The sequence below is a fragment of the Protopterus annectens genome, chromosome 10.part0, assembly GCF_019279795.1.
Source record: "Protopterus annectens isolate FY-2018-M chromosome 10.part0, PAN1.0, whole genome shotgun sequence".
Taxonomy (NCBI): domain Eukaryota; kingdom Metazoa; phylum Chordata; order Ceratodontiformes; family Protopteridae; genus Protopterus; species Protopterus annectens.
In genome coordinates, this window is record NC_056744.1 from 57,651,544 (window position 1) to 57,673,895 (window position 22,352).

Below are 22,352 nucleotides of genomic sequence, written 5' to 3' on the forward strand. Positions count from 1 at the left end.
TGTCGGGTTTGTGGCGTGTCGGTGTTGTGATAGGGATCTATATATATATATATATATATATATATATATATATATATATATATATATATATACAGGAAAAAAATCAGAGGTTTTGGAGGATAGCTAGTTGATGAATGGAGGGAGTGGCTTGCAATGACTACAAACAGAGAAAAAACACAGTCTGACTTGTGCATTCGTCAAAGTGATAACGACTTCTACTTATGTGAGTAACAGTGACAGCAGCTGAGGCTTTTGCCAGAAAAGTGATAATAACTCACTGCTGTATTGTAACTGCACTTAATGCTAATGTGATCATGACCTTCCTTTCAGTACTGCAAAGTTATGCATGCTCAGACAAAGGTGATAATTGCTGCACATAACCTGTTGACTGGGCATTCATTGTATTACCTTATGCAGCTGTTGTATAACACAGACTCATTATCAGTAAGGAGAACACCTGAGTAATTCAGTAAAATAGTATAACACGTACATATTACTGAACCCTTCCTCCCACCTAAATTCCACACATGACTGACAAAGCCAGGAAAAATGCACAAAAATATGGTAGCTCCATGCTGGCAGTTGTCAACAAGTGATAACTTTTATCTCACTCATGCAACTACTTATCACAAATAGAATACAAGCAGAAGTGATTTCTTGTCTGCTTATTTTACATTACACTATTAATTAGTCAGTGGTGTATCTGATGTATTATATGCTGGCATATTACAGTATAATTACATTTCTGTGATGTATTCTAAGTAATGTAACCATATGTAACTGTCAGACTTAATTTATATGTTTCCCCAGTAACCCCTCCAGTTGTTTGCATTGTGTATGCACAAGCACCAAAATGGCACAATAAACTATTTTGCCCAGTAGTCACTTCAGCAGTCAGACCATGTATGCACAAGCACTTCCCTGATGCACAATTAATTATTTCCCCAAGCAACATCCTCATTAGTATGTCCAGGTATACATGCATCTAAATAAAACGTTTCACCAAACAAGCCTTCAGTACCACCTAATTTCCACCCATGACTGACAAAGCGTGGAAACATGCCCAATTACTGAGTATAAGCAGAAGTACAGTAATACAAGCAAAAATGTCAAACGTATCTGGTTCATCCATGTTAGAATTAGTGACAAAAGTAATAATTACAGTTATCGCATCTGACCATCACTCTGGTTACAATAAGACCCATCAGGTTCCTCAATGCAGTATGTGCATATTGTTAACAGATAAATTATTCTTGAAAGCTAGATACATAAACAACAAATTATAATAACCATCACTTAAACATGAGCTACAGATAACCTATGCCTGTTGCACCGTATCTGCATTACTGTTGTCAGCAATCAGGCCATGTATGCACAAGCACTTCCCTGGTACAAAAATGAATTATTTCCCCTAGCAACATCTTCATTACTACATGTTATATACAAGAAAAAAAAAAGTTCAAAAACATGAAACTTCACATGCCCGACAAACCAAAATCTCGACAATCAACAAAACAAATACCTTTCCTGAAAAACACACACACAACACAAGCACACCAAAAACCTTACAAACCTACACTAAACCTTACATACTCAACTATCTATGCACTAACCTTAACCCTAACCCTAAGGTCCGTCACTATCGCACACTTATCTTACCCGCACCCTAACCCCAAAACTCACTTAACCCACCCCTAAACCTAAACTCCGTCACTATCGCACACTTACCTGACCCGCACCGTAGTCTACGTGAGCTGCATGTTACCCACTTTTGTATGTAATTTTGTGACTGTCTTTCTGAACCATGTGTTTCCTACCATCATGTCATTTACCAGACAAAAGTCTAGAATGGGCTATCCTTTATTTCTGTTGCCCCATCCATGTGTTCCCAGGGAGTCGTCCTATCCTGCTCTGCCTCTCCAGATATGTACATTCAGGTCATAGATTGCCATCAACAATTCTGCCAACGCCAATTCCTGTTCTGCTTAGTTTACTAGGTCTTACAACTGCTGTCTGAATGCACTGTCTTCCCCTCTATCACAACCCTGCTGTGGGGTATAGGCTGATTATGAATACTGCTCTGGATCTAGCTATTTCAACAAGTCCATTATGATTCCAGTATACTCACTACTCCCTCAGATATAAAACTTTTAGCAGTAAAGTCAGAATGTATGTAGCTGAAGATTTACTAAGAACCTCTTGCTTTGAAACCATGAAGCTCTGATCTCTCATTTTGACAGCAATGACCCCCCCCCAGACATTGGCATTTCTTCCAATACTGCAGGAATGCATCTTTGCCTCAATGTGTACTTATATTCTGCTCTCTTGTAAGGAATCATTAATAATTACTATATTAAAACTAGGCAAAGACCCTGCTGTCCCATTCAGTTATTGGCCAATATGACCAGTATGATTGCTAAATGTAGATCTGAAAATTGATACTGTATATGTTCAGGTACATAATATAGTATTATACCAACCATTTTTAATCAGAAAAAAATAATCTGAAAAGGCACATAGCTTGACCTTTCATGTTTTTTTAACCTGCAAAGGATGTACATTACTGGCATGCAAATACAAAATGCAAAAACCTGTTTTTTAAACATCTATATGCCAGACCATTTTTTAACATAATTTCAAGTATTTAAACACTATATATGCCTTACTGACTCTTAATCACTTCTTTGTAACAGAAATTTGAACTGGAAGCCAAAACAAGTATTTAGGAAACAAACACTGACTCATTGCTTATCCCATCAATGTCAAATGTAGTAAGAAAGCTCTTGTCAAAACTGTTAACCACCAGTTAGTAAAACCTCAAATAATACAGAATGCAATTAGTAATATAATTTTAAATAAACTGCACAAGGACTTATCACAGACAAGCATGGAAAGTGGATGCCCTATCTTTCAGATGGAAAAACTTAACAGTATATGCCTTTCCTCTACTGCCTCTCCTCCCCAAGGTACTCCTAAAGGTCAGACAAGAGAAGCCAAAAATTATACTGATTGCCCCAGACTGGCCCCGCCAGTACTGGTATCAATTCCTAAGGAACTTGTCTCAATGCCCAGCCTGGACCTTACCTCAAGTACCGCATCTACTGTCCCAACAAAACAATCAGATCCTGCACAGCCAACTCAAGACCTTAAATCTGGCAGCATGGCGGATAATGTAGTCATACAAAACACACCTCTCACTAAAGCGGTGGTGGATGTCATTTTGGAGGCCAGGCAGCCTAGTACTAGAAAATCTTATGCTAGAAAATGGAAGAGATTCTGTGCCTGGAACCAGGCACAAGGAATTGACACAGCAGTACCAAATATTACTCAGATTTTGCAATACTTAACTGAGATGCTGGACAAAGGCCTATCCTTTTCATCAATTAAAATTCATGCCACTGCCATTTCGGCTCATTACAATACAGAGCCACCAATCTTTTCTCATCCTTTGTTAAGGCAATACCTCAGAGGAGCCAAAAACTTAAGGCCTCCAAGGAGATCACCAATACATGCATGGGACCTCAATTATGTTTTGGAAAAACTCACTTTTCCCCCTTTTGAGCCAGCCACTACAGCTGGTATCAAATTTTTATCTTGGAAAACAGCTCTGCTCCTGGCAATAACCTCTGCACAACGAGTCTCAGAGCTACAGACACTCATGGCTGTGGAACCTTTTATAATTTTTTTATCCAGACAGGGTTTTCTGAGGACCAACCCGACATTTATGCCTAAGGTAGTGTCTAGTGTGGCCCTTAACCAAACTATTCATCTGCCTACTTTTTATCCAAACCCACAGAATAAGGGGGAGAGAATTCTGCATTCTTTGGACATACACAGACAGCTACGCTTGTATTTGAACAGAACCAAAGCTTTGAGAAAGACTGAGCAACTACTAGTGGCATATGCTGCAGGATCACAAGGAAAGGCTTATCTCTAAGCAGACTATTTCAAAGTGGATAGGCCACTACATTCGTTTCTGCTATTCACAACATGGCAAGCCAGTGCCTAAGGGCATTAGGCCGCATTCAACCAGAGCAGCAGCCACTTCAGCAGCCTTCCTCAGGGGAGTACCAACCAAAGACACTTTAGAGGCTGCTATCTGGAGTTCAGTGCACACCTTTACAAAGCACTATCATTTACCACTCTACTCTAAATCCAGGGCAGGCTTTGCCACTGCAGGTTTGCAGGGCCTCATAGCTGCTCCTAACGCTGTTTAGCTCCAGCCTCCCAACCGTAGCTTTGGGATTCAACCCAAGTGTAATGACTGCAACAGTGGAACACGAAGAACATAGTACAGTTGTGTACACTTACCATAAATGTAGATGTTTGAGTGTATTCACTGTTGCAGTCCAGGTTACCCACCCTCCATCCCCCTTATCAGGTTACCCACCCTCCACCCCCCTTATCTTTGCTGGAACCTATCTGCACTACTCTAATCTATACAACCTCTGTGGTGTATTTACTTGTAGATGAAGGTATAACATATATATTTTGGTGCTTGCATGTTTTATTGGCATATTTTTAGCCTACCCTTTTGGGGGCACCTGACATCTGGGGCAAGAAAAACTGAAGAAAATGGTGTTGGCTGCATCTTTTGTACCCCTGGCGCACTGACATCAGGGAAGAGGCGACAGCAGCCGATGCCGGACCTAGACTTTGGAACTCAGGCCAACTGAGCGTAGCCTGCCAGCAGGATAACCCAAGTGTAATGACTGCAACAGTGAATACACTCGAACATCTACATTTATGGTAAGTGTACACAACTGTACTTTTTCTTTACATAATTTTAGCCCACCCTTTTGGGGGCACCTGACATCTGGGGCAAGAAAAACTGAATAAAATGGCATCGGCTGCATCTTTTATACCCTGACGACCTGACGTCAGGGAAGAGACAACAGCAACTGAAGCAGGACCCAAGACTTTGGAATTCAGGCCGACTGAGGGCAACCTGCCAGCAGGATAACCCAAATGTAATGACTGCAACAGTGAATACACTTGAACATCTACATTTATGGCAAGTGTACACAACTGTACTTTCTCCCTCCTAAGGATTTCCGCCTTTTTTCCAATACTTGTCCTGAAGACCCCACAGAGGAGGTTCCATAGAAGAAACTGTGCAAAAGGAGCTACATAGACTCCCTTATGGAGTCCCTCACTGAAGGCACCGACTTTATGATGGGGAAGAATCCCCTCGATCTCCACCTGATAACATCTTCTTTGAAGACATCCTAGAAATATTTAAACAGAAAGTTGGTTGGTCTGACCAACTTCCTCCTCCTAAAGAGTCACTGTTCTTGGAGGCTTTCGGGTGGGTCCTTCTATGTCCAGAGTAGATGGACTTATTGACCTAGTTTCCCACCGGGCCTAGAAGGAACCAGACACTGTCGAACCTATTCCCAAGTGTCCTGATAAATTTCTAGTCCCACCAGCAGGTTGGAACAAGGGCGTCCCAGTCGATGCCATTGTTGTGGCGGAAGACACAAAAAAGGAGCTAGCCAAGCAGATCTCCTTTGTCTGTCCACTGAACAGAAAGTGCATCGGTTCCTCAGCCACATTGCTCTGAAGTTAAATTATTTGGCACACTTTACCCACTTGCAAAGAGACTTGTTCAAGGAGCTCTCAAACTCTCTTGCTGAGACCATGTTAGCAGAGGGCCTCAAAAAGGTCTCTTCCCAACTGGCTACTCTATCATCCATTGCTAATTCTTCAATGAGGCTGATCTCCCATATGGCGGAAGGTACCTCATGGCAGCCGGAGACGTGCCTGGATGAGGCTATGCAACTTGCAGAACCCTTTAAGGCATCCTTTATTAATGCCTCTTTTGATGGTTCCTCCTTTTTGGGCCAACAATGAAAGAAATTCTTACCCACAGCGAGCAGGAAGGGAAGACCCTATCTGCCGTGGGAATAAAGTTTTCTACCCCTCAGACCTTTCCTTGAAACCAAAGAGGAGGGAAGAAAATTTGGTTCCAGTAATCTCAAGGGCCTTTTCAGGATCCGTGCAGAGACTCTTCCTTCAGAGGCAGAGGAGGAGGTTTCAATGGTAGATGCCACCCTAGAGACAGAGGGGGTCTGCAGAATCAGGTCTTCAGATATTCCTTCTTTGACAGGCCCTATCAGTGCTGCTGAAGCACTGCTTGATTGCTCATCTCTAGAGGCAGTTGGGGGTCATCTTTCCCTGCAGCCAGATGCCTGGACAAACATTACAAACAAGTGGGTGCTATGCATAATCTCTAGAGGTTATTACATTCCCTTTTCCCTTCCACCTCCAGGATCCAGGAGGAAACTCACCAACATTCCACACAGTCAGAGGGAGTACGCAGCTCAAGAAGTTTTAAAAGCTGCTACAAATAGTCATCCAAAAGGTCTTGATCGAACAAATAAGATAGGGAACTTACTCCCACTTCTTTTTAGTGCCAAAGAAAACAGGGGACCTAAAATTAACTCTGGATCTAAGCAATCTCAATCAATATATAAAGAAGTCAAACGTTCCGAATGGTTACAGTCCAGTCCATCCTGCCTATACAAGGATGATTGGATGTGCTGTATAGATCTCTAGGGTGTGTACTATCCCATCAAAATAGACAGGCCCTCCAGGAGACACCTTTGCTTTCAGGTGGGTGCCAATTACTACCAGTTCAGAGCACTGCCCTTTGAACTTACTGCAGCCCCTCTGGTGTTCAGCAAATGTTTGACAGTCATAGCAGCTTACCTGAGGCTTAGAGGATTCCAGGTGATTCCCTGACTAGACAATTGGGTCCTCCCCACCCCAAGGCATCAACTTCTTCATGCCAGGGACTACTAGCTTTCCATATCCAACTCCCTGGGCATGACAGTAAATCTTGCCAAATCCAACTTGACTCCTGTATAAAACCTAAAATTCATAGAAACTCAGCTGGATACAACAAATCAAGTGGCTTCATTACCTCTTCATTGGATCACATCTCTGAGAATTCAGGTGAGGGACTTGTGTTTGTTCCATCCCCTCCTGCAGGATTAGTGTTACAGACTCTTGGATCATTGTCAGCAGCTCTTCTTCTAGTCCCTGTAGCAAGATTTTTTTATGTGAATCCTCCAATGGACCTTAGTGGTACAGTGGTGAATTCTTTACCAGCCTCTATCTGTTCCCATCAAACTCACCCCAGTTTGCAAACGTCATATTCAGTGGTGGATATACAGTCAGATTACCTGTTTTTGGGCAGCCCCCCTCCGTAGCCACAGTGACCACAGGTGCTTCCCATTTGGGGTGAGGGACATTACATGGGAAAAATGGTCTAAGGCACATGGCCCCCTTCAGAGACCAAGCTGCATATCACTGTCCTCAAGATGTGAGCTGTCCTAACGTTGCAAGCTTTTCAGGATGTTCACCCTCTGAGGATTATTGTTGTCCTTTCAGAAAACATGTCAGTAGTCTGGACATTGACAGACAAGGAGTAGCTCATTCCTACCCATTGTGCAGAGAGGCCATGAGGCTATTTCTTTAGACTGCTTTCTAATTGCAAAACACATGCCAAGGAAAACCATTGCCCTTACAGACAGACTCAGCAGGTCCATTCTGATTCTTCATGAGTGGTTCTTCAATCAGTCAGTAACGAGCATGATTTTTAGCCAGTGGGGCCAACCTTGTTGTGACCCATCCCCCAACTAGTTTAGCAAGTACTTTGCTCTGATCCTCCCTCCGCGGGAGTCACTGAGGGATGCTGTGATTAGTGATTGGCCCACAGGTCTCCTCCATGCTATTCCCCCCTATTCATTTGATCCCGAAGTTTCTACAGAAAGCCAGCAGGCTGAAGAGCTCAGTCTTGCTCACTACCTCCTCCTGGCTTCTTCAGGTGTGGTTCCCCTTTTTCTGGACTCACCTCAGATGTCCTCCATGGATACTGAAGCCCATTCAGGACCTCCTGCCTCATCGATCACAGTTCCAGCATCCCAATCTCCACACCCTCAAGCTGACTGCATGGTTTCCCTGATTCCAGTGATAGTAAGACAGTCGAGGTTTTTCCAGTCCATAACGTTATTAAGGCTTCCACTAAGAAGGTCTACAAAAACAAATGGAAAAGTTTTTCAGTATGGGCTTCTAAAGAAAACATTGACCCCCCCCCCCTCAGTGCCTATTTTGACCATTCTTCTTTTCTTCAGCACCCTTTTCAAAGAAGGGGCTAGCTTTTCTGTCCTTAAACTTCAGATAGCTGCAATATCCAATTTTCATGATGAAAACAAATCCCTCTCTGTATCAGCTTTCAGGCTATGTAAAGCATTTATGAAAGGGATCTTCCTCCTTAGATCTCCTATAAAAGATCCTACTCCTCTTTGGGACCTCACAGTGGTCCTCTAGGGTTAACTGAGAAACTCTTTAAACCACCAACAGTTGTGACTTGAAGTTTTTTTCTTGGAAGTCAGTCCTGTTGGTGGCTATTACCTAAGCTAAAAGAATGTCTAAACTCCAGGACTTATCAGTTAGGCATCCTTATGTCATCTTTCATAAGGATAGGGTATCTTTACAAACTAACCCTTCCTTTATGCCTAAAGTGGCTATGGAGATTAACCACCAAACAGTTGTGACATGAAGTTTTTTTTCTTGGAAATCAATCCTGTTGGTGGCTATTACCTAAGCTAAAAGAATTTCTAAACTCCAGGACTTATCAGTTAGGCATCCTTATGTCTTCTTTCATAAGGATAGGGTATCTTTACAAACTAACCCTTCCTTTATGCCTAAAGTGGCCATGGAGATTAACAGTAGTCAATCAATACAATTGTCAGTTTTCTTTTCCAAACTTTACTAATTAAGGTGAATATGTACAGCATCTACTTGATGTCCATAGGCAACTACGTTTTTACCTTCACAGAACAAAACGATACAGGAAGTCTGATCAGCTGTTTGTATCCTTTTCCTCTAACCATTTATGGCAAGCAGTTTCCAAAATTGCCTTGGCCAAATTGATTACTGATTATATTTCAATTATTTATTCTCAAAGAAAATTTGGAATTGCCTGAACCTCCTAGAGCCCAGTCCACCATGTCTATGCCTACCTCATCTGCGTTTTTCTGTAGAATTTCAGTTGATGATATCTGTGCTGCAGCCACTTGGTCAAAGATTCATACCTTTGTTGCACATTACAAATTGGACATGGTCTCCAGAAGCATGGCTTTCTTTGGTTCAACAGTGCTCCAGCGTTTTTCTTCCTTGAGGGCTGCCCAAGAGTTGCATAGCTGGGGATTCTAACACATCAGTGAGGAGGAATGAAAAGGACAACATTGGATTTAGACGTTATGTACTTAATAACTTGGCATCTGTGCTGGCCATTTTCATTCTTCCTCAAGTTCCCTTCCAGCCGTCCCCTGGCCTTGTCACTCATAGAAGGATCTTTGGATGATAAGGGGGCCTTTGTGTTCCATGGTTTGACCCTCAAGCCTTTCTTGTCTCCATTACATGTCTATAATAGTGGCAGTAAGGCAACAAACTCAATCTAAGGAGCTGAGGATGGTGTTGAGCGTTATGGATAGAGGGAGGAGCTAGAGACTCGGATCCAAGTTTTGGAAATGCTGACGAATCAGATCTGAGGGTCGAATCCATAACCTATCAGTGGGAAAATGGACAACACAGATGCCAAGCTATGATAAGTACATAACTTCTTATATAAGGCACCCAACTATGCAGAAATTTACCAGCAATACTGTTTATGGAAAAAAAGTTTTAATAAATGTCTAAGGCTCAAATCTGGCAATATTAGTACACAGTTTTGTCACAACTGTGAATAAAAACTGCAAGACTATGGCCCAGCAGGGTTTAAAATACAAACTGATAATGTTTAAAAGTAATTCTATTTGTAGAAATAGAAGTGCAGAGTAATGCAGAGATACAATCTTCCCACAACTGCTAATAAAAATAAAAGACTAAGGTTCCTGAACAAACAAAAAAAATGTAAACCAGTAACTTTTTTTGTCTAAAACATGGAACTGAGCAGGAAAGTTAAAAGAAGTTTTACCACAGAGATAAATATAAGGGCAGCTTAAACTTTTAACAGATTTAAAATAATTTACTTTTCTTTCATCTTTGATGAAAAGCTAGTTACTTACAGTTCCAACAAGTTTTGTATAAAGGACCGCTCAATCGATATTCTTTTGCAGTGTGACTAGCCAAGTATTCTGTGAATATGAGGAAAGTATAGCAGGAAATTTGGGAGAGTGTCAAAGGATGGTCTAATTAGATATGTTCCATGTTTTCCAAGTACTTTATTTTAAAATGAAAAATTTTCCTGGGTTATTTTTTCCATTTGAATTTATCAGTGCAACCCATATCAAAACTTGTAAGAACTGGTGAAAAGCTTTAATTAAATAAATATATATGGCCTCCTAAATCTCCAAAAAATGCTTACTTTGTTATATTTATTTTTGTTAACAAAGGAAGTAAACTGTTCCAAGAACCAGCCATGACCTGGACCAAGAGGATAATGCATTAAACAGGAGTTTTCATTGCAAATTAACGGTGACTTAAATTCCACCTGTGTTTATATTGGGACAGTATTCTTGGCTGGAGCAGTTGTTTAGCACCCCATGTGCAGACTGATTTTTTTTCAGTTACCAGAGAACAATGTGACCCAATAGGTGATGTCCTACCCCCTTTAACGTCAGTAGTCTAAGAAGTAAATATACTTTCTGCTTATTAGTTAATTCTGTATGTCCAGCATATTGTTTGAATAGTATATCATCAGATGACTTCATCACATCTGACTAAATGTTAGGATGTGCATTATTTCCTTTGTATGTTTTTTATTTTAGTGGCTTATTTGTGATGACTCTAAATGTATTTTCTGGATTTTAATTTCAGGTTTTTATAGTCATGGATGCTGAGGACATACCAGAATTTTCTAGTGCAGATGAAGAAATTTCCTACTGGAAGACACTTTCTGTGAAGTACAAAAAAAGGTATGTGTAATGATTGTTGTGAAAGTAAAAAAAAATGGTACCTGTAAATTTTTTTTTTCTGGCTGTATAAAACTTTTCTTTTTTAATGCGAGTGATTAAGCCCCACCCCCTCCCAGTGCCTTTTTTTTCTTTTGCCAACCAAAAAACATGCGACTGAGGCATCCCTCTTTTCACTTGTTGCACTGAGTAAATGACGAGCTGTAATGTATTAAACTGGTGTGCAGATTGTGTTAGTTGAGCTCTGGTCAACAAGATCTAGTTCATTTGCAACTTGATGATTTGGCCCATCAACCAATATTACTATCCTGTTATCTGCTAAGTGCATTGTAACCTAAAAAAGTGAAATCCTACCTGTTGTTGGTAGAATAATTGTAATTATTCCAAACTGTTTTTATTTATTTAACTAAAAACTGCGCAGAAAGAACTAACATGATGAGCTGAACGGTTAAACAGGTGTACATGCAGTTAAAACTCAGAGGAGGCTATATTATCCTTTAACAGGATGGAACATCAGTATTGATTTGATTCAATCTTTGGAAAAATTGTACAAAATATATTTGCACTGTACCTTTTTGCCATTGTACACACAGCCAATTAAAATGCTACATAAGAATCATAATTAGTTTTAAACTCTGAAATGTTGGAAGTCTGAAAAATGGTAGACTATGTAGACCAAGTGTGTACTGTTAAAGTCTTTGTTTTTACAATTCATTTGACTCCTATCTTGATCACCTTAGGTCTTCTTTTTCTGGATTGTTGTCCATTTTTCACCTTTGTAAGTATTGTTAGTGAGCTGCTCCTATCTATGTGTTCTGAATTTGACATTCTTGTTTTCTCAGTTACAGTTTGTGGTATTTTCATAGCTGCCTTAAGCTTTCATGTGTTAATAATCTAGTAACTTTATAGTTCTTGATAATCGTGCTTAATTTACAGATCCAAAATCTCCAACAGTCGAGGTACTTCTTCCTTTCAGTGCTGCTTTAATATTTAGATACGACTGAAAAGAATCAAAACTGCGGCTACCAGTGTTAAGTCCACTCAACACAGGACTTTTCAAGCTGCACACCCCACCCCTTTATATAAAAATAGACTGCTTTTTAGAAACCTTCAGTTCTTTCCTTCCATGGAAGCTCTTGGTATACATTTGCTATCCCTGGGATACCTTTTTCTCATATCTACAGGTTTTCTTTATTATTTTGAGCTATTTTTTCCCCTATTTGAACTTCGCTGTGTCCGGCATTTTTTTTTCTTTTTTTTTTCAGTTTTCATCTTTGGCCTTCATTGTTGATGTGGTTTCTTTGACAGAGTACCATTTGGATAGCAAACTCTCCCTGCAGATAAATACCTCAGGTGGCTTTTTTGTCAATATCTCTGATAAGATATCAAAAGGTGTGCTCTGTGTAGGGGATTCAGTGACACCACCAGGAGGTATCACAGAAAGGTTGGAAGCTCCTGAAGCTGCAGTCAGTTCATACTCCTTAATCTGATCACCATCTGAAAAGCAGTCCTCTGGCTGCAGACACAAGGAGAGATAGTCGGAGAAATAAAGTTTGTAGACATACATTCTGCACAGATAGGTCATCTACTAGACTTATACCAATGGCGAAGCAGGCATTTCAGAGGACTCCTGATCCATCTCCCCGCTGTATTAGTTGTAGAGCCCTATTCCCATCCCCAGGTCCGGTTAAGTTATCCTGCCTCTCATGACAGACCTGAAACTGTCTGCCTCTGTTCTGGTATCCTTTCTTCCAGATGCATCTCAAATTTTTGCTTCCACCACTCCCTGCTATCCTGCCAAATATATGCCCATTTCTTTCATGATGAAGATTTTTTATGATCATAATACTCTAGTTAGTTCTGGAGTATTGTCATTTCCTTGTGATTTTGCCATGCAGATATTTACCCCTTGGTGCTACCAGGCCTGCTTGAACCCACTTATGGATAGCACCTGACCTATATCTCAGCGTCTGTATCATTGGTGTCTTGATATCAAATTTCCAAGTATCAGTCAAAGTAGTATCTGTGTGAAAGACAGTCCAATGTCAGGTATTTACACATATTCCTTTGCACAGCCTCTCTTGTATTCCTCCCAATTTCAGGAAATCTTGTAAGGAGTGTCCTCTGAGCTTTCTTGTTTCAGGGGTGCACACATACTGCAACTATCATTCATTTATTTCAGAAAGACCCTTTAGTAGCTCTAGTTATGTGGAAGCTGACCAAACTGTATACCTTACTGGAGTCGTTTTCTTTTAAAATACCCAGAATGACCCTGAAAAGTATGCATGCCAGCCCTGCTTCTAGAGTGTTTGATGATGAAAACTCTGAAGAACTGGGGCCGCATCTCTCCTTTCTTCACCAGATGACCTTGAGTTTGGTGAGATGTTAAAATTAAAGCAGGAGCACAAAATTCAGGTTAGCCCTCGGAGTCCATCCAAATGTCATATCAGTAATAACATGCCTGCCAATAGAATTGTTCATGGGGGCTTGTCCAATAGAGCTGGGAACATCTGGAATGCATTTTCCATCCCCTTGGGGACTGGTCTTCTGGGCAGAGACTCAAACTGACTGACTGTATCACTGTTTCTTCCAACAGTAAAGAGGAGCCATACTTCTTACCCAAGCTTAGTGTAGTATGTTCTGCTCTAGCAATGAAAAGGAACTCCACTCCATATTCAGTAACAATTCAATACAACCTTTTCACCTGCCTCCTTCCTTTTTTTGGACCTAAAGGATTATTTGTTTCATAGATGAGACTCTGTGTCTCGCATTTAGCTTATAGGTGTCAATCTAGATTTGAGGTAGGTAGGGGACAGATGCATTGTAGGCAGGAAAATTATTAAGTGGCTCGAGGCTAGAACATTGAAGTTGCTGGTTGGATCCACCACATGGCTTCGAGGACCCATTTGTCATATTGGAAGGTAATGAAAGGATCTAGCAATGTTCATTATATTGATCACTCTGCTGCAGAAGCCTTAGCTACATGGGTTATATCCTACCAAGGATATAACAGCTGGCTAGCTTCCAAAGCTTCAGCATACCTTCCATGCACCCAAGCTGTCAGGCAATTCAAGCAGAGTTAACTAAAAAATAAGTTTGGGTGCCAAGCCATTCAGAACTTTACTGCTGCTGACTAGTTTGCTTCTTCTGAAGCATGTGCGGCTCAACAGTCTGCTTGTGCTGTTTCTTTCCTTGGCAGATAAGTTTCTTTTGGGGAAAAAAAACTTCTATTCAAGAAGATTGTGTTTTAACAGACTGTCATGAGAACAGCATTGTACTTTTAAACAAGACCACGCTTTTTTTTTTCTCTATCATTTTAAAAGTTGTTTACAGCTATTTAAAAAGCACTTTTTCTATGGAAATTGTGTTTATTTTACTTTTGTGGGCTGGCAATGTGTTTTAAAGTGTTTTTTTATTGTGTTTTGTGTGAAAAAATGTCTACATTTTTCCCCTTTTGCTGCTTGTTTTCCCTAGGAAAAAGGTACAATTTTTGGCTTTACCCTAGAACAAACCGTTTGTCCCGTGGTCGGTCCTTGAAAAACTTAAGCAAGTAGCCTTTGCCACCACAGCAGGCTAGCAGTTTGCCTCAAGTCACAGGTGAGTTAATCTGCTGTGGCCATTTGTTATACCAGAGACCAGTTATGTTTTACCCAGGATCCCTCTGGTGTAGCACTTACCATATCCTGTGCAGCTGTTGGGGTCCCTTCAGCAGGCAAGGGAGAGTCACTGTTGATTTTTTGAGAGGAACAGGGAAAGCTTCCCTGTTTTGTCAAAATATTGTGCCTATCCCTGGAGAAGCTGCTGCTGTTCTTTATAACACTATTGGCCCCATATTTTCTGCCAAAAAGAAATTGAAAACTACACTTGTCTACTTCTCAAATTTCCTTAGACAGAAGTGGTTTACTGGATCTGTCTCAATGTTTTGTTCAGGATTTTGATCCTTATTTATTTATGGTAAAAAGAAAGAAAGATACCTCTTTTCCTGAATGTGGGCAGGAAGATAAATGGACAGATGCAGATTTTCTCCTCAGTTTTCTGATTCAGACGCCATTGGAAGGCGCATTTTCTGATTCTCCTCTTGGGGTTCATCTTGCTTTCAGATTTTTTCCAGACTATCAGCATTTCCAAAGGGAGTACACTAAGATTTCTCAGTCTGTCAAAAAATTTTGAGCTATTACAGAAGGAATTTCCTGAACCTTCACCAATTGCTCGAGTTCTGTGAGCTTTGGAGGATGTGTCTCTGGGCCTGTAATTTCCTTGATAGCCAGCCTACTGCCTCCAAAAAGACAGAATGTATAAAGTTCCTTAGTCTTTTTAAGTTTTTATGCTCTCTTCCCAAACCTGACCCAGTGACTATAGGTGTAAATAATCCTGTTGCTGCAAAACAGTTGGCCGATTCTTAGCCCACCTTTCTGATAAGGATGGGAAGATTATTGATGGGTGCAGGAAAGTAGTATATACTTCAACTCTGATTTTCATAATTTTGAATTCTTAGACTTGCATGTTAATGTTTATTATGATTGGTAGCGAAAGTATGAGAAATGTTTGGTCTGTGCTTTCTTCTTGTGAGAAAAGTCTGTTTAACTTATTTAATTTTTTCTGCTGTACTAGTTGTTGCTCTCTATGTGTATGACTCCGTTGATGATGATTCTTCCAAGGCAGTGGCTTCTGGTACTGTTTTGAGGAGGTTTGCATGGCTGCATTCTTAGAACTTTCCAAGAGGATGTGAATAATGGGATTTTATTTTCTCTTTTGGATAGAGATTCACTTTTTGTTTCCTTTACTGCATAGGTGATCAAAAAGTGTGATCAAGGGGGCAAGTTAAATCAGCGGATCTCGAGTTTTCTACTCTCCCTTTTCAGAATTTCTAAGGAACTCTCCAACTCCTCGTCCAATTTTGGCATAATGGCAAGGGTGTTCGAAAAATGAATTCAGGAGCCCCAAACCCAAGAACAGTCCAACTAGTCAGGCTGTTTAACAGACTTTGTTCCCTCCTTCAACTGTGGCAGTCCTTTTTTTCCTTCCAGTAAGTTTGAATCTCCACTTCTCATTGGCAACAGGTAATTTCAGACAAATTGGTTCCGAAGATCTTCAAGGTTATAAATGACGGTGAGAGGATATTCCGCCATGCCAAGGGATTGGTTATTCCTCATCCTCCAGACAAATCTCTTTTATTTCCACCTGAACTTCATTACATGCTGTTACGGGAAGTAATGGAACCAGATCCTCCTTCTCAAGTTGGGGAAAGGTTTTTGTTCAAGGATGTTTAGTGCCAAAGAAAAAACATGCTTGGAGATCAGTTCTGGATCTTTCTTCTTAGCCTAGTTTATGATGGTGCTTCTAAATGATCTCACTTAATGTTACCTCTTCTTCCTCATTCAGGTTTCCTGGTAACATTTCATTTAAAAGATGCTGATCAACACATTCCTTTTCATCCAGTCCTCTAATGTTTCTTATGGTTTATTTGCCTGGATCACTTTATAACTTCTCTGCTTTACCCTTTGGACTATCCACTGCACCCAAGTGTGTCCACAAAATGGTTAGCTCCAGTTATAGCTTATTGCAGGCTACAGTATGTCCATTTTTTCCACATATAGATGACTTTCTTATCGTTGCAAACTCTTTTTTTCAAAGTGTCAGCAGTCTGTCATTTGAGTGAGAGCTCTGTTTCACAAATTGGAATTCCAAGAGAAAATTCAAAAGTCCTTTTTAACTCCTTCACACGGGACTGTTCAGAGATTTTCTTCCAGAGAAAAAAAGCCAAAATAGATTGATTTTCTAAAGTTTTTCCACTCAGACTTCAGTCACGGAGAAGGGATACCTCTGGATTTTTGGTCTCATGGTATCTGTTTCACCATAATAACCATGGCAAGACTTCACAAGAGAAGATACAATGTTATTCCTAGTCTCTCTTGTCCCAGCATCAACATCCCTTGTCTTTTCAAATCTTAGTGCTGTGGTTTGTCAGTAGAAAAATTACTTGGTGGTGACAGCAAATATCCCTAAATTCATGGCTCCCCTTATCTGTCTGTAGTCCAGTGCAGTTGGCCATCTCGGATGCCTAGGACTTTTTTGCTTGGGAAGCAGTTTCAGGAGGGATAATAGTGCAGTGTGTGAGACGCGTAGTACAGGTGCAGTTACCTTAAATATAAAAGATATGCTTGCCCTGATCAAGACACTCAATTCTCTGAATCATCTTTGATCCTCAGGGCCCCTTCAAGTTGTTTCAGACCACACCACACACGTGGTACATCTACAAGTCAGGGGTTCCAGTTCATACCCCATTTGCAAATTAGCTGTGTTAGCTTTGGATATAGTTTCAAAGCACAGTCTCACTCTACAGGCATCCTTCATCCCGTCATAGCAATATTATGGTGTGGGACAGACCACCTGAGCAGGACAGGGCAGACCCTCACTTATGCAGACTAGATTATGGGTCCTTCCAAGGTTTGAACCATTTGCAGGGTTTTCCAATAGTAGACTTATTTGCTTCCTATACAAATAATTAGCTGTCAAGATTCTGTTCCAGAAGTCTGTGGAAGAACGCCTGGAAGGCATATGCCTTTTTGTTTCATTTGATAGAAATGTTTCTGTATGCTTTTCCACAGTTCACTGATATCCAGCATACTTCTGAAGATTCAGGAGGAGTCCCCCAAGTTCACTGTGGTGGCTTTCTTTCTGGACCAGGCAACAGTAGTTCTCTCTTCTGTTGGAAATGGCCAGGGGCATTTACCACAAGCTTTCTCACAGAATGGATTTTCTCACACAAGATCAGGTGTGTGTTGCACCCTGACCACAATTGATTTATGTCTTGATAGGATCTTAATTTCCTTTAGAAACCTGTTACTGCAGATTTGCAGCCAGCACTAATGGAGGTAAGAAATCCTGCTACTAGAAAATCAAATATTAGCAAATGGAAAAGATTTTCTAGTTGATGCCAGCAATAACATAACCACCACCCATTCAAGTCTAGTTGTTCTCTAGTTTTAGAATATTTCTGTGAGTTACTTTCTTATGGCCTTTCTTACTTCTGCAAGGTTCATTTATTGGCAATTTCAGCATGTCTACCGACGGGTACTCCCCTTTCAATACTTTCTCATGTCAAAAGGTTTTTGAAAGAGGTTCTACTTAAGAGGCCTCCCAGGAAACTGCTGCCACCTTCTTGGAATCTTAATTTTTTGCTAAAGAAGCTAACACTTGCTTTGTTTGAATTGGCTAATCTGGCTGACCTGAGGTTCTTAACATGGAAAACCGTTTTATACTGATTTACTTTGACCTTTGAAAGAAGAGTATCCAAGTTGGAAGCTCTTATGGTGAGTCAACACTTTTGTTTTCCACAGAGACTGAATTTGAGAACTAATCTGTTTTATGCCTTAAGTGGTATCCAAGTTTACTTTAAAACTATCCATTACCCTATTTTATTTACTGAACTTAAAAATGAGAGAGGTTATTCCATACACTGTCTGAGTCTTGGCTTAATCTGTGGCTTTTTGGAAACAGTTGGTTTCTAGAAATTTTTTGGAAGGTGCAATCCTCTGTATATACTTTTACAAAGAATTATAAACTTATTTCCTTCTCTATGTGTAGATCAGGTTTTGTGAGGACCATTCTCCAGGGGCTCCTGGATTCTTCTTCCACCTTCCAAGATTAGTAAGCTAGGGTACAGATCAGGTTTTGCGAAGACCATTCTCCAAGGGCTCCTGGATTCTTCTTCCACCTTCCAATTTTAGTAAGCTAGGGTAATCTACACATATAGCTAAGGTTACTGCAGCAGTGATGATGAACATAGTACAGTTGCATAAGTAAACTTAACATACAGTAGATGTTCAAATGATCACTACTGCAGTAGCCACTCCATCCCTTCTTTCCCATTATTTTTTGTGTGTGATGCCAGGTTGTGGTGATTTTTTTTTTTTTTTTTCTTCCTAACATTGACCTTTCATGGATCAGCCTCCATTTCTCTGTTGGTAGGAAAGCCCTGAAGGGCTTGACATTCAGGTCAGCTCAAGCTGCCTGACAGTTTGGGCATGTGGAAGGTGCCCTGAAGCTTTGAAAGCTGTCTGTCAGTTATATACTTGGCAGGATATAACCAACATAGCTAAGGCTACTACAGCAGTGATAATTTAAGCATCTGCTGTTGTAGAAAGTTTACTTGCCCAACTTTAATGAGGCTTACTTTTGACTGACATATAGCAAGCAGAGTAGTTGTTTTTTAACATCTATAGCAAGCGTTGAGTAATTTTATAATCATTTGATGAGTTAAAGAACATCAAAATGATGATAACTTAGATTTAAGTATTCTGTGTTTTCTTACCCTCAGGGTTTACACATGTTCAATGAAGAGGGTGCCTGGTAGGGGGAAGAGGGACAAGGTGGGGGACAAAACTTGTATAGTGTATTCTTTAACACCAGTATGTCCACGAAGTATGGGAGGGGTGATTGTGGGGAAAACATGGACTGCAACAATGAATGCACTCACACGTCCATAGTTATGGTGAGTTCCTAATGTGCAGTACTCCTCAATGAGATGACTTCCGGAGTATTGGTCCAGTGAGAAGCTGGCACTGACTGGGCTGTCTAGGAGTGCAGGCCTTGCAGATAGCCAGTGAAAATCCTGCATTTGCCTTGGATGCAACACCCAGGTTGTAATACCTTGAAAAGGGGTGGACTGAGGGACAAATAGCTGCTTTCATACTGATTGGGTACTGAGTGCTCTGAGGAATACCTTGGTGGTTACTACATCTCTAGTTGAATGGGCTTTTAACATGACACTGCACTGGCTTTCCCTAGACAGAGTTGCTATTTCAGATAAAGTGGGCAGGCCATTGTAATGTGTGCTTAGTTATTGACTTTCCTTCCCTGTTTTTCCAAAGGAAGCAAACAGTTCTGATTTTATGATCCAGTTTTTGTCCAAATATAATATTGATAGTCTATGCACTTCCAAAGCATGCAGTGTTCTTTTCTTGTTGTCCTGGGGCCTCGTGGGAAAAACACTGAGAAGAGTGTCTTTATTCAAGGAATTTTGTCACGCTTTTGGCATGAAGGTAGGGTTGGGGAACACCCTTTCCTAGTAAAGAATTAAAAATGGTTTCTTGCACATTGTTTTTTGTAGGTCTAAGGTTTTCCTAGCAGATGCCACAACCACCCAAAGCAGTATCTCCCAAGATATGTACAGAGAGAAGAGGGTGAGGCAGCTGGTTTAAAAAGACTATGGTTAGCTTTTCTAAAACATAGTTGAGGTCTCATGGTGGGGCAGTGTCCTTTCCGAGTGGTCTAAGTTGCAGCACTTGTTTTAGAAATTGTTTCACTGGTAGCTGAGGATACAAAGGAGGGATCCATGGGGTAGGCAGGCTGAGATTGCAGAAACATGGGCTTTTAAGAATGCTTAGGATGTGCTTATTTCATAGAGGTCTGACAGGTGATTCAGGACTAGTGACACTCGAGCTTTGTTTGATTCCTAGTTCCTGAATAGGCACTAAAGTGTGAGGCTTTTCTACTTTGCTAGCTGTAATTTTTTTCTCCATTTTCCTTTTCTCCTTTGTAATATTTAGAACATACTACTGGGAGCATGCTTTTAGAGAAGTAAGTTTTAGATATCCAAGTTGTGAGCCCTTAGGGCAGTTGGGTTAAGCTTGCATTGCCAGACTACATAGCATGTAGGAGGAGGTCCCACCTTGCTTGTTAAAACACATGACTGTGGTGTCATCCATAAGGATTCGGAGGGTTCCCTGTGCCCAAATTCATTAGAATGCCTTTAATGCTAAGGTAACAGCCATAATTTCTTTCCCATTTATCCATTGATTTCTCTTGCTTTTGTTGCATGTGATCTGGAGATGTTCTTCGTGTTTCACTGTTGCAGTCATCACCTGTGGGTTATCCCTGCTGTGGTAGCCCTCAGCCAGATCGAATACCGGAGTTCGTGTTTTTCTGCATCAGCTGCTGTCGCCTGTAGACTGACATCAAGTCATCGGTGCTATAAAACAAGGCAGCTGATGCCATTACATCAGTCTTTCTTGCTGCGGAGCCCATAGCAGAAGCAGTTCACAAGTGTGCCGGTTGTTGCTACCAGAGCTCGGATCACAGCTGAAAACGTCTAAAGCTAAGTACCCCTCTGGGAATCTTTTTTTCTTGCAGTAACCGATGTCCAAAAAAGTTAATTGTCTCACCTGTGGAAAGCAGATCCCACACCGAGACTTCCGTTCATACTGCGTTACTTGTTTAGGCCCAGACTACGATGTCGCCTGTTGCCAGTTCTGTGCCTTCTTTAATGCCAAGAACCATTCGTCATAGAGCTCTTTTTGTGGATGGATATTTTCGTTCCCCATCCTCACAAATGGCGTCAGTCAGCCAACAATCCGCACACCCTACAAATAAACATGGGAATAAAGACAGAGACAGACCACACAAGGCTATGCCTTCGGACAACTCTTCCGCTAAGCAGGTTGTGAGTTCTCCGGAATTGAGTGAGGCGCTTTCACAGCCCCTGATGCCCAACACAATAGCTACACAGGCCTCTATCGAGACCCTTTTGGAGTTTGGTATGCAGCAGAATTCTTCTTCGTCTTCAGAGCCTTTGGGTTGTCTCTGCCTCGGTTGGGTCCGGAGCCGCGAAACAGGCACCGGCTTCCAAGGAGGTCTTTCACACTACTGATTCTGGTCAGAAACTGATGTCTTCACACCCGACTACCGTTTCTCTCAGACCAACGAATACCCTTAGGCCTAGAAGCCAGGCCACACCTAGAAAATCTACCTCTAGCCACCATCTTGCTCCCGCTCCTCCACCCCAGGCCCAAATGCTTAAGATGTCGGAGGATCTTATTTCCCTTATCAGGGGTAGCCAAGCCACAACTTCTAAAAGGACGACACCCTTCTCCTGAACTATTGACAGAACAAGATTCTGAGGAATCTGATTATTCAGATTTTGAAGAGGAACAACAACATCTGACTACTTATGAGGATTCAGATGCAGAGGAATTCATCCCTTCTGCCTCCCCACCAGAAGACCTTTCCTTTGGGGAAACCCTCCACACCCTTTGGGAACATTTCCAATGGGAATCTCAGGACTTCCCTCAGTCTAAGAAAAGGCTGATAATTTCTAGACCTGCCCCAGCACAGACCACTGGCCATCCCCCCTATTTTAGAAGTGGTGGTTGGTGTTTTCCATGAATCCAGCTTAGCCCCTGACCCCTCCCACCTGTTCCCAGTAAACCAGATATTACAGAGTACTGGACTCCCACAAATACCTGTACAGAAATCCTGCTGCAGATCCGGAGGTCATTACACATTGACCTAAAGGAACCAGGACTAGTTCTGAAAAGAATCCTACTCCTTCTGATAAAGATGCCAGAGCTCTGGACAGATGGGGTAAAAAGTTTGCACCTCTCCAACCTTGGCTATCAGAGCTCTCAACTGTCAGTTCCATATGTTAAA

At 41.2% G+C, this 22,352-nt stretch overlaps 1 protein-coding gene across 2 annotated transcripts in view; it reads left to right on the forward strand.

Moving 5' to 3' along the window:
• The window catches only part of NDEL1 (nudE neurodevelopment protein 1 like 1), a 565,699-nt gene that overhangs the window by 181,550 nt on the left and 361,797 nt on the right, over positions 1–22,352 (forward strand). For both annotated transcript variants that reach the window (XM_044085020.1, XM_044085019.1), the window contains exon 2: positions 10,828–10,925. In XM_044085020.1, the coding sequence (XP_043940955.1) occupies positions 10,840–10,925 (86 nt within the window). In that variant the 5' untranslated portion in view covers positions 10,828–10,839. The remainder of the gene's footprint in view (positions 1–10,827; positions 10,926–22,352) is intronic.